At 38.2% G+C, this 13,314-nt stretch overlaps 1 protein-coding gene across 4 annotated transcripts in view; it reads left to right on the top strand.

The window, feature by feature from the left end:
• POU6F2 (POU class 6 homeobox 2) overlaps positions 1-13,314 on the top strand; it is a 310,811-nt gene that overhangs the window by 203,768 nt on the left and 93,729 nt on the right. For all 4 annotated transcript variants that reach the window (XM_054058201.1, XM_054058203.1, XM_009568483.2 and 1 more), the window contains exon 5: positions 5,497-5,825. In XM_054058201.1, the coding sequence (XP_053914176.1) occupies positions 5,497-5,825 (329 nt within the window). The remainder of the gene's footprint in view (positions 1-5,496; positions 5,826-13,314) is intronic.

Genomic DNA, 13,314 nt, shown 5'->3' with positions numbered 1-13,314 from the left:
ATATACATAGCAGCATTGTGCCTAAAGTGTCCCCTCAAAGGAAGTCAAGAAGTGTGTTCTGTAGATCATAACTTTCTCCAAGCCTTTAGAGTAGTCTGATGTTTGTGACAAGTATAGAAGTAATCGGGAATAACTGAATGTCTGCTTTTGCTGCTTCTTGACCATCCATTTGCACCACTTAACTCCATATCTCTAATTCTAATGTAAATGCTTCGATAATGTGGCTAAGCATAATCTGCTTAAAGCAGGATCATAAAATGTGGGATGATCCATTGGGAAACCTGCCATGGCACAGCAGCAATCTAGAAATCATAGTTCAAACTTAGGTTTGAAACCCACTCATGCCATTGTTTCTTCGCAGGTATTCGTTCTTCTTAGACACTTGGTATATATTCAATGCGTATTTTTCTAAATGAAAGTTGAAATGTCACACAGCTTTTGTGGGTTTTCCTGGAAGTTTATCAGAGTGTGCATGCATTTTTTAGTGAATTATCTTTCTTTTAAAGTGATGTGCTTTATGTTGTCCTTTTTAACCATAGAAAGAAATTTTTGCAATTTTTTGCCACTTTTTTAAATTCTTGAATGCAATTTTGCAAGGAAGCAGACACTTCTCACTCTCTTTAATATGTCAAAGTTTTCCCCAGCTGTTAGCCAGTAAGTCATAAAAAGATTCCTGTGAGGTAGGCAGTGCATGTTATCTTTTATACATGCAGACACAACACTGTTGTACCACCTGAAATTCCATCAGGCTCCAAGCTCTGCAGAAAGTGACAAATGCTAGACAGGTATACGATTTATAATGGATGAGGTATGCAAGCAAGCTCTGGGAGTAGGATTGGATTTGATTACAAACAATAACATGACACAGCCTCTGCTGTGGATAGTACACACATTGTGAGAGGCAGTGCAATCAGGCAGCTTGAACACCGGACTGCAGGCATGATCCAGAGCCCTAAATCTACCTTTGCAACACACCTACTGTGTGGCATCAGGAAAGCCTTGTCTGATCTAACAATCCTTCTTCCAATTACCTATGTGTTTGGTTAGAAACAGCATGTTAAAAAATTATACCTCACTAAGGCACTTCAATGCAATTTATAGCTCAGCATGATAGTAGGCTTCAGAGAGGTTTTTAAAGGAATTTTATGAGATTATAATTCATTTGAATAATTTTATATAGTTGCTGGCAATTAACTTGGAAACTTTTCCATGAAATGACTATTCTTCGTCAACAAAATTTTCACTGATTGGTTGCCTTCCACCCTAGAAAGAATGAGTGCGCTTCCAGTACAAAACTTTATGCTAGACACATTGACATTGCTGTATTGGCCAAAATGTAAGTATTGTGAATACTAATTGCAAAGCTTTTCTCCTCCTAGATAGGAAATGAAAAAAATCTCCATATCGAGCCATTATCTCCGTGTTGAGCATACCCACAGAATTTAAAACTTGACGTTTTCCAAGTCAACTTCAGATTCTCTTCATTCATTGGACAAGTCAGCAGAGTGACAGCACTTGATCATATTGTCAATGAACAGAAGTGTGTTGGCAATGGCCATTTGACATTTCTGATATTAACATCTCTGTAGGACTTGAACCTGCAAAATTTTAGATTAAATAAATCTCTTGAGGCATTTTTTAATTTTTTTTCTTCCCTTTGGATTCTGTACCGTGTTTTATGCATTGGCAGCAGAAGGAACGTGCAAAGTAAAATGTCCATTAAATAGAGTATTGGTCTTGTAGAGAATGGAAGTTTAATGAAGATTTGATTAAGAACGTAATTCAACTTCCAGTCAAAGGTGTAACTTGTTAATGAAACTGAGGCCTACACCATTAGAATGACTGTTCTAGCAAGTAAATCCCAACATGTGCAACAATATAGTCTTTCTTAAGCAGATTCACACATTTAATAAAACCACATTTCAATAAGTGTGTATTTTTGTCCAATGGTAAATAAACAGATCAGTACTATTTCTGTATATCAGTACCTGTGCTTCTAACTCTGTAACTTTGCAAAGCTACATATATCACTGTTTGGCAACACCTCAATGAAAGCATCCTGAAAAAAATCGTGTGCTCTGTGGGGAATGCTAATTGAATACTAGTCTTCTGATTGCTCTGAGCTACATGCAAGCACACAAAACAGTAAACTTTTTGCTTTATAATGTAACCACACCTTAGTCTGGTTTTGTTTGACAAGAAACTTCATTTATTCTACACGTTAGACTTCTTTACTATTTTCCTCGTGTCTTGTATGTTACAGTTTTAAGAAGACCAGGCAATGATGCTTTTATCTTTAATGTTGTATGAACAGATATTTTTTGCATACCATAAGTTCAATCATGAAATCATTGACAAAAATTTGGTGCTGACCTCTTCTGTTATATTATCGGAATCACTGTGATCCCTCAGTACTATGAGGTCTGTCACAAAAAACCCTGAGACTAACCCTATAGCTCAAGAATCAAGACTGAGAGGGGAGAGACAAAGAGGTGGTTATAGAACATGATCTAACCTGTCACAGTGAAGCAAGGCTCAACCTGATCGCTTCACTTAGTACTAGTGGACACATGTTCTAACGTAGATGTTTTCTTACCCTCAGTCAGTGTGCAAGAGCAAACAGAGAGTAAACTTCAAGTTTCATGTGAAAATGAAGAAATCTACAAGGGAAACTTTTCAGTTATTGACTGAGGTTTATGGTGATCCCAAAGATCAAGTCGGTGCTCAAAGGAACCTATTCTTTGTCAGCAGATGTACAAGAAAAAATGTCAGAAGTCCTCAACAGCCTTCCAGAAAATGATCTGTGGAATTGCTTTGAATGTTTGCAGCATTGTATGCAGCTGTGTGTCAATTTAGAAGGGAACTATTTTGAAGGTGATGGTAGTTGATTTTCTTAATTTTTTAAATAAAAAGCGTTACAGGCACAGTATATTTTTGTGTGTCTGTCAGACCTTGTATTTTACCTCGTTATCTCAGATTGATGCTTTCAGCATTCTTTTAATTATTGTCCATATTTTCCAGATTTTAGCTGAAAGGTGTACCTCAAGAAACCAAACGTGTTCTGTGCTCAAAAAAATGTTTCATTAGATGTCTTCCTCTCCACCTGTCCCCTTCTACATGACCCAGTTCCCTGCATACAATGTATGGTGTTCTGACAAATCTGTTCTTCCAAGTCATGGCCTTTAGGACTGCCCTGTTGAAGCAAAAGAGTTTGGGAACAATTACTACAAAGAAACCCCACTCTTTCTAGTTTGTTGTAGAGAAAGTTTTATCTCACCCCATCCAGTTGGGTGCATAGAATATAAAACATTCTGTCATTCCTCAGCATGAACTGTGTGAATTGAAAATTTTACTTCTGTGGCACGTCATTGCATTAATTTTCACATTGGAGTCTGGGAAGCACTTTAGGGACTGACGTGTTTGAAGTCTTGGTCCTGGTTATCAATGGTTTGTCCAGACTACTAAGCTATCACTGGTGAGAAAATACCCTGCACAAGGTAAAGAGCTGGTCTAGATTAGGTTTTTTCCTCATGGGAATGAGAAGGGTCTTTCCACTACTGTGTACATACCTCCAGACAGAATTAGTGAATAGTATTCCTTGCCATCTGAGGTGCTTCACGCTGTGGTTAGTATTCGTCTTTGCAGTTGCTTTGTTCTATACAGACCTTTGCCACTCTTTGTTCTCATATGCCTCAGATTATATTTCCACTTAATGCACTCTTGCCTTTGGCACATTTAGGTACAAGTTCTGATTGTTAAGTTGATGTGAGTGTATCCTTACTTCTCCAGACTGATTTCTTTTACATGAGATACCATGGGTGTTTTTAATCTGATAGTCACTATTATACATAGAAGTACAAAACTTCCATCAGTAACTCTCCTGATGGAAATGCATTGGTGTTACCATCCTCCCTCTCTGTATTATTCAATTTCTTTTTTGAAGTCACATACACATGACTATAAATCCTATAAAGGCATATTTGTAGTTTGATTCCCTCATCTGGTGAAAAAAAAAATTAGAGCAGCTATGACTATAGGAATGTATGGCCAACGGCTCTTCTTACCAAGCCTTTTAATTTTCCTTCATACAGCCTTTTCTGGATTACTCATTCTGCCTAATCATTCTTTCTTTTCTTTTCTTTTCTTTTCTTTTCTTTTCTTTTCTTTTCTTTTCTTTTCTTTTCTTTTCTTTTCTTTTCTTTTCTTTTCCTCATGGCTCATTGATTTCATAAGTTGTACCTAGACTTTAGGTTCATTCCTAGGGCATAAACATCTGTAAAGCTGAAATAGGGATGCTGGCATGAAAAGGAAGTGAAGATGATGTGGCTTTATCTGTCAATCCACAAATAATTTGGTAAACAAAGTTTCTAGCCATGAAATCAGAATGCCATTTTAGAAAAAAACAAATTTGATTCATTCCAAGTTACTGTTACTTCTGCTGATAGAAATTAGAATACAGAGTGGTGTTGGCAAAGCAGTATACAGAGTGCAAAATAGTGCAATGACCTTGTAAACTCTTTCTCTTGGGATCTTAGAGCCATCTAACGCAACTCCTAAGATGTTGATTAAAGTGGGTAAAGCCAGAGACTCAGGTGACTTATTCAGGGCATAACTCCAGAAAGCACCACGCTCCTGTGATGTTCTGGCTGCTGCTTAAAACTATTCTTCCTTAGTAACATCCCTGTGGCACTTCTTGCCTTCCTGAATTTAATTCAATTTGAAAGTATCTCTAGGAGACAAAGTTTGCTCCTCTGTGCCAGTAGACTGATGTGAGCCACCAGCGTCCAAGCCTCACATTAGGAGCACAAGCTAACAAAACACAACAGTTCTTTACTACCAGGAGTAAGTGAGCGGTGAAAGTGCACAGAATACCTAACCAATTTCACAAGAATTTTAGAGCGTTTAGATGTGATTTTAGAACAATAAGGAGCAGTTCTAATTTCAAAGGCACAAATATTTTATTGGGAATTTTTGCTACCTATGCATTGTGCAAGAAATTTCACAGCTGAATATTTTATTTCTTGACACCTGCTGTATAAAGACATGACAACACTCTTTTCAGAGCATCCTTTATTTTACAGCTATTACTTTCTCCTCCTTTATATAACAGCACTAGTTCATGTTATAAGTTCTTGCTATGTTGTGTACAGTGACATCTTTTTCACCTCTTCTCTAGGCAGGCAAGATTCCCATTGGTTTTCCTGGTAAGCTTGTCTGAGCAAAAATTGCCCGTCCACTCTGACGCCTATCTTGTGGGCAGAGCTGTAGCCTTTCCAAAGTTTTGCTCCACTGCCTCCAGTGAAGTCCAACTCTTAATGCAAAACTGCACTGATGGAACCACAGGCTGTTGCTGATGGCAATGTGCTTCCTGCCACAACATGAAATCTGAAGCCAGATGACCTCAGTGGGCAGTGTGTCCCATATGTAACCGAACCAGAATTTAATCCACAATATCCAGAAACCTACATAACTCCCTTCCCTCTTTTCATTTCGCAGCTACCTCATCCCTGAACTCCCAGCTTCAACAGCTTCAGCATCTTCAGCAGCTCCAGCATCAACAGCAGCAGCAGCAGCAGCAAGGTCAACAACAGCAACAGCAGCAGCAAAGCCAGCAGCAAACACAAGGTCAGCAGGCACAGACTCCACAGCCACCCCAGCAGACCCAGCAGCCACAACCATCAGCGCCACCACAGCAGAACCAAACACAGTCCCAGAGCCAGACTCAACCACCTCCGGCCCCACAGTCCTCCAGCTCCCCTCAGAAAACCAGCCAATCACCAGGGCATGGCCTTCCATCTCCTCTTACTTCACCAAATCCACTGCAGGTAGGACATTATGTACAAATCTCTAATGGTCTGAAAACAGAAAGTACATACTCTCCCACTGCAAGGGGAAATCAAGTGAAGGTTATAACTTCTGAGCATACAGGCTGAAAATTCCATCTTGTGTTAGTTAATCCTTACAGGCATGCAGCTTAGAACCACTAAAGGGCCTGACAAACCAGAAAAGCGTAACTTATAATGGTCCTAGTCTGCTCCTTTCTGACAAATAAACTTATTTTGCTCTTAAAGTCCAAATCATAAAACCCATAAAAGCTATCTAATTTTTGACATGGGTTCAACATCTGACCTTTGCAATGGCATTTGCCCAGCAGTCACCCTTTGTGCTAACTCATTAGTTCAGCAAAATTGGCTATTCAATAGCACATAATCCCGACTGTCCCTAAAAGAAACAGAGCTTCTACTGCTGGATGTGTGCAAGGAATGTGACGGGTTATCCTTCCTCTTGAAATCACAGCCCTAATGTTTACCCTTCTAAGAACTGAATTCTTCTGTAAGAAGTCTCAGTATAGACTCCAAAGTTAAGAATGTCAGTTAATGCCTTTCTTAGATGCTGACTCCAACGACACAGATATTTTTTAATAGACTAACAGCTATGGCACTCACACTGATGCTGGACTCTGCCCATCTTGGAATTTCTGGGGGGAAACAGGAGACCTCTGATCCAATGGTCTTAATTTCTTATACTTAAGTGTACCCACACTATTTGTGTCACATGGTATGCACGTCCTGCAAGAACATCTTTGACTGTACCCACAAATATGATTCTCCATAAATATCAGGGGTAATCTTTGAAGTGAGAAGAGCCTCTTTCACTGGGCAATGGAACTGCATTTAGAAACCAGCAAAGTCTCTACTCATTTTATTGTCTAAATTTTGATATCCCACTTTAAAGGTTTTACCCACACTGATGGATTTGGCTCCATTTCCTACAGAAATTAAACTGCATTAGCTTAATAATTAAAAAATCCTTTTCCAAACAATTAAGAGAATTGGTTTACAAGGAGTTGTGTTTGCCGTACAGCCAGTTAAATCTGCATTAATCTGAGCTTCAACTAAATTGCATCAAATCTGATTTTTAATGGTTTAGATAATAGACTTAAAAGTCCACAAGAGATGCGTCCTTGCTTCCTAAGCTTTTTCTTAGAGTAAAGCATAATGTTTCGAGAGCTTCTTCCTTGTATTGTCTTAGGGGCTACTTAGACACCACTTAATGCCTGGTCTATCATGCTAGTGAATGCTTTGGGACTCTTTGGTACACAGATTATTGATGTTCAGAGGCAGGAATATTTCCAGAGGAGCTTCTGTTACATTTCATTTTCTTGGTGCAGCTGTAATATATGCACGCTATGTGTTTCTAAAATTGCATGGTAAATAATTTGCTTCAAGAACCATTCAGTTTTCCAATCAAAGCAAATACACACATAAATTGGAGTTGGTTCAGGGAGGAAGTGGGATTATCTAGTGAACATACCTCAAGAAGGTTGTACTAACATTGAATCTGAAGGTTTAGCTCTCATATAGCCCCTAGTCCTAAGGTAAATCTCAACTGAATCTGAGTAATTTCAGTCTCACCTGTGACCTAAATGTTCAGGCTAGTAGAAGCACTTACTACTGTTGGCTCTCAAGGGTCACATCTCACTTGAAGAATTACTATATAAGTAAGTAAAACTAGTGCCCTAATGTTAATGCTTTCATGGACGTATCTTGGCACGTCACTTTCTTTAGCATGCTTGTCCTCAGAGCTACACTTCTGAGGGCAATCTGGATGTGGTAGACTCAACAGATGTGGAAGGACAGAACCAAGTACTCTGAGGTGGTTTAAATTCAAACGCTATCCTCTAAACCTTTTAGAAACTGGGATTAGAGTTAATGAAAGACAACAGAGTGAGAGGTCTGGCATTCCCACTGGGCTGAACTCAGCCAGTAACGCTAAGCCAGCTGCGTGACTGGGACACTTTCAGAACAACAGTCAAGGAATTAGAAGTCATTATCTGTCAGCTCTGGCTCAGCATTAAAGAGTTACTAATAAACTAGGGGATAAGTATTTTTAATGTTGTTTCCTCTCTGATCCTTGCTGCTTAAATAGCCATAAAAACCCAAAGTTCGCTCACAGATACCATGTGCTGACATCCAGAAGAGAAGCCAGAATTCAACACGGTACTTCAGGCTTAAGCTTAGCAATGTGTGTAGGGCTATCAGTTTGGCCCTCTAGCCATTTCTACAGCATTTCTACAGCAAATGTAATATTTCTTATGCTCCTCTAAGAAATATTTAAGAACTTGAAACATGCTGTGTCGTATTGCTGAGAATGGTGAGACTCTAATATGCAAACAAGTGAAACTCAGCAATATTTCCAGAGGAACTGCTGTTGCACTTTATATATATATATGAAGGATGTGTTCAAGTACTTTTCTAAAGCAGAGCAGTGGTAAGATTTCCTCCATGAAATTTGTCTTTCCATTCTAAATCCTACATAGTAAAGCTGTTTTATCTCCATATGTCTAGCTTGAGGACTGGATCTGAAATTGTTTTCTTCTGCACAAACATTAATAAAAAGAAAGGTAAAAAGGAGGGATGACACATTTGGCAGCAGAGCAGCTCATACAACCAGTTTATAATAGCTGCTTAGAATGTGGATTTTTTTAATGTCTAATGCTTTAAGTTAAAAATCGACCTAGAACAAAATTCAGAGATATTATGGTCTCTAAGGTAATGTTCTTTATGAACTAGAATGAAATGGGTTTTGTTTGAAGAATATTAAGGGAATAAAGATCAACTAAGTTAAAGTTTGACAGCTTAAATTTCATTTCTGAATTCTTGATTTTTTTCATGTGGGCTTTATCCTCTTACATTATTCAGGATCTGTCTGAAAGATATTAGTTTAGAACAATGCAACCTCAAAAAATTGTCATGGAAAGTCAGTAATTCAGGAGGATGATTGTGTTTGTTTCAAAAAACTCTGAAGGATAACAGCAATTATATCTCAAAATGTACAAATGCTGTCATGTCCTTCAGAACACAAATTAAATGAAAGTGACTTGCTTGGGTATACCTGGGTGAGGTACTTTTGCTAGCTGATCAGAAATTAATAATACCAGTGCAGCTTACACCATAAGTCTCGGAATCATTCTTGTCAGATTGTTCTGTAATACCCTGCTCTAATTTTAACACTACTTTTTACTCAGTTCAGTGGGTTGGTTTGTAGATAGAAAACTGTTACTTTTAATAAGTCTTTTAATGAGTGTGTAGAAAGACAAAAGAATTTATTTTAGGTGTTAGGGCCTGGATTCTGTGCTGACATTAGCAATGACGCTCCAGATTTACAATGGTAAAAGCGAAACGTTGCAGAACTAGGGTCATCACTGATTTGCAAAGGACCACAAACCAGAGGAGAATTTTACAAAGCAGAGCTGTGTTTCAGGAAGTGGTGAGACACGTGGATGATGGAATACTTTGATCCCTTCGTTCTAAAATTGGGAAATTCCTCATATAAATAATTGTAGTCTGATATTTATTCTCATTGTTTCAATTGATAAAGACAAAGGAAACCAGAAGTGAAAGAAAACCTAACTCCAGAAGTGAAAGCAAATCTAACTCATGTTGTAAACTGAGGTCTTCAAAACCCTTACTTCTGGGAAAATATGCTTCTCCAAATATGTTTTTGCTGTGAATGTTTAGTGTTATTACATGGCAAACTATGGATTCTTGAAAGGTCACCACATTGCAACTTCAAAGCAGAGTTAGCACCTCTAACAGAGTTTCCATTCAATTAAATTTCTGGAGCCATAAGATTTTGATTATATACTGAATAAAATCCAGTAAACAAAGTACTAAGTAGCCAATTATTCTGCTTGATTACAAGAGTAAGGTGCTTTGTATAAGCAACATGTATTTAACTGGCTCCAAATGGAGGTTATCTTATGGTGCTGACAGTCACAGTATGTTTTAGTGGAATGGATAAGAGGAATGTACCCACAGCTAGATCTACAAAGGGAGAACTGCACTGTAGGAAGAGAAGAATTCCCGATGATTTCTACTGCTGTTTGTGTGTGAATAGGAAAAGATGAACAGGAAATCCTCCAGGGATTGCCTCACTGTAAAATTATTCTGACCGTTTTCAGAACTCTTTCCTAAAGCACCTTTTTGTCATAGAAGCCTACCTACAGTAACTGGAGTTGACGGAAGATGATGAGTGAGAAAAAAAATAATAATAAAAGGACCGAAGAAGGGAAGTGAGGAGATGACAACAGCAGAAAAATCTTCCAAGTAATAGCAAACTCAAGGATAGTAAAACCAGAACCTCCTTCAGATTAAATTTTCATACTAATCTTAAATAATGTATTTGGAACCTCAACACTTTTATAACAAAGGAGAAAAGAACAGCAGAAAGGCTGAAACACTCAGCCGTAAATGAGGGAGAATGTGTACACAGATGCCTGAGGCTCCAACAGTCACAAAAATCAAACTGCCCCTTCCCTTCCCCCACAACTTCCTTCACTGGTTAGCTTCTCATTAAGGAAAAATCTGCTTTAAAAAAATCTCAGTGCTTACCGGCAGTTTGATAAATTTACATATATTTAAGTTACAGAAGAAACAACAAAGTCTCATTTGGTTTGAGGAAATTTGCAGAGACTATAGATATGGGCTCTCTTTATGTCTGTTTTCACCCAAGACCTGCTATATTTTTGTCATGCTTATTGTATACTCAGATTGAGAAAACTCGTCAAGATTATGACGCCAGTAGATTCCTCTGAGGGATTTTTTGTTTTGTTAAAATTATCTAGCATCCTTTCTGTGTATGATACTGTGCAATGTATGACTCTCTGAATCTGTTCCCAAGTTACTTAGTAATCAGTTTTACAAATATTTTATAAACGGTAACCAAATGCAGTGCTTTGAATACATTTTCTCAAAATTCCTATCTTTTTTGTATCAATAGGGAGTGAGATATTACACATCACAAGACAACAGGTGATATAGACATGTACAGTAGACATTTATTCAGGAAGGTTCATGCCCATCATCTTCTTAGAGTGAGCCTGTTGAAGTGCTGATCTTGGGTGGATTTCCAGGAGGTGCTGGCAAGACCTAGGTCGCAACTCTAAACTAATAGCATGGAAATTCCCCTGCAGCCAGCTAAATTGAGCTTGGTGAACTGTTGAGTATATTTTGCATATTTTATCCCCTGCTCTTTACAAACAGGTCCAGGAAGATTTAAACATCTTGTTCTACTGACAGTTTTGGATTTCTGAGCATTCTTACAGTATTTCAATTATTTTTCTGGGTTGATAAAGGTGATTTCAGAAGTGGAAGAAGCAAGTACTTATGTAAAAATTTCTGCTGGCTAGAAACTCATGGTCATACTAATGTACCATAGACATGCTTATTACTCATTGGAAATATGCAATATGGCAGCATGGCAGTATGTCCTAGCTGGACACAAAGATGTCTCTGTCCTGCACTCTAGTGTGCTCCCTGCAGAGACATGCAAGGTGGTTTCCGGGCACAGTTAGCGTGTTTGATGGCTGTTACTCTTCACGTGTACCTGGAGATGCGTGGGTGTTGTTTTCACAGAAAGGCTAGTTTCGGTTCACTTCATGCGCGAGACTGAATCCATCCACAGAACTGAATAGGATTTAAGATCTTCTCCTTAGCTGTCTTCCTTCTTCCAGAAGCTCACTGCTTTTTGGGTCTTTGAGGCATTGGGACTGCACTGTAAAGCTGTTGAATACTGCATTTTTAACAGAGCAAAGAGATGTTTAAAAGTTCTCAAAGAGGCTTTAAAAGCAAGTCTTTTCATTCCCTGAGGAAACCTCCTCTCAGTTGGAGCCTTTGCTGCCTGGTCCATCCAAATATACTCTGCAGGTGTTGCTATTTTGAGAAGCACAAGGAGTACTGATGTCTGACTCACATTTAAAGCAAAGGAAATTAATCTTCGAGCAAAACAACTGGCATTATTAGCACCCACGGGGCAGAAGCAGAGGCTAATATAGGAAACCATTTGCTAGAGAATTCTCTGAAGGAGAAGAAAGTGGAGCTATTTGCCCAGAAAGCTCTGGCTTCTGAAATGGGACCTTTTAATAAACTCCCTAAAGCAACTGAAGTATTTAATAAAAGGAAAAATAAATAAATTATATCCTTGCAGGACAAATTTGGGAAAGGACCCATATCCCATAAGGTCTTCTCTTTTGAAAACCTCTCTAGGCAGAGAGGAGGATCCTTGGGGATCTTAGAGACAGAAACAAATAACTTGGTCCTTCAGATACTCTTTTAAATCTGTTTTGCTAGCATTAATTTTTGTTAATTTATTGTTAATTTACTATTATTTATTTTTTTAATCTTTTCTGTCATATTTATAAAAATTTTCAGGGAACTAGACAGTATCCCAAAGAATTAATTTATTTTCTCCTGTTTTTCATACCCCTCACTTCTTTGTAATACAGAAAAAAGGTGAGGGGAAAGAAACATTGCAAGGTATCACAGGTTTCTAGTTCTAAGAGAAAAAAATATTCTTCTACTTGAAAGTAAGTGGACCAAGTGAACACAGAGAACCTAGTGGGCTTGTTAGATCTGATTGAGGAGAATATTATGGAAGTGGTATATCCCTGATGTTATATCATTCAAGGCTCCTAAAAAAGGTTTCATAAAAAAAAAAAAAACAACAAAAAACACAAACAAAACCCAACACTTCAGACTCTATTTTCAAGTTTAAAATTAAGTCCTTTTCAGCAATATTGCTGGTATCTGTCAGAGTGTCCACTTGTGGATTCTGTTGGTGGGTTTAGGAGATGCAGTTTTGGGCAGGTGTTTAAAAAAATAAAAATACTTTCTCTTTTTTATTGGTAGCCAGAATGTTTTGAGAGAGTGACTAAGCACAGGCCTGGAGATTATGAAATTTGCTTAAGTGTTAATGGGTTGATTGCTGAGTTACAGCCTGCCGTCTTTGCTGAAAATTGATTGACTGGTGCTGCAGGTCTTCACACTTGACGCTCGGATTTGACTCGAAAATTCTGCCAAGTCTTTTACTCTGAAATTTATCTTAATTAGATCTGAAAGACCTGCCACAGCAGAATAGTCACACCGATTAAAATGAAAAACAGGAGAAATTACTGATCAAATTAATCATAATGTCGGGTTACAGCTGTAGGTCTGATGTAATTTGCCACTCCAGTGAGTTACATCGGCCCAGGCAGAGGAAAGAGAGCTGGTTTTACGCTGATCCGTAACACCAGGCAGCTTCGGGCAGCCCATCAGGACGTTTATTCCATTCATTCTCTTGGCTTATTCTGACCTTAGTGCTGCAACTAGAAACAAATTAAGAAAAAGAAAAAAAATGTCCTTTTATCCAAGGGGTCGCAGTGGAAACATGAGCTTTCCAAATCCTCCTTGTTTCATTTTTTGCCCTTTCTTCTTCTACTTTTGTTTGAAGTAACCAACAATTAATTATGTGGAAACTGGAAAATTAAAAGGT

This window comes from Cuculus canorus, chromosome 2 (assembly GCF_017976375.1).
Source record: "Cuculus canorus isolate bCucCan1 chromosome 2, bCucCan1.pri, whole genome shotgun sequence".
Lineage (NCBI taxonomy): Eukaryota > Metazoa > Chordata > Aves > Cuculiformes > Cuculidae > Cuculus > Cuculus canorus.
The sequence above is the reverse complement of the archived record's forward strand: the minus strand, read 5'-3'. Positions and strand labels throughout refer to the sequence as shown.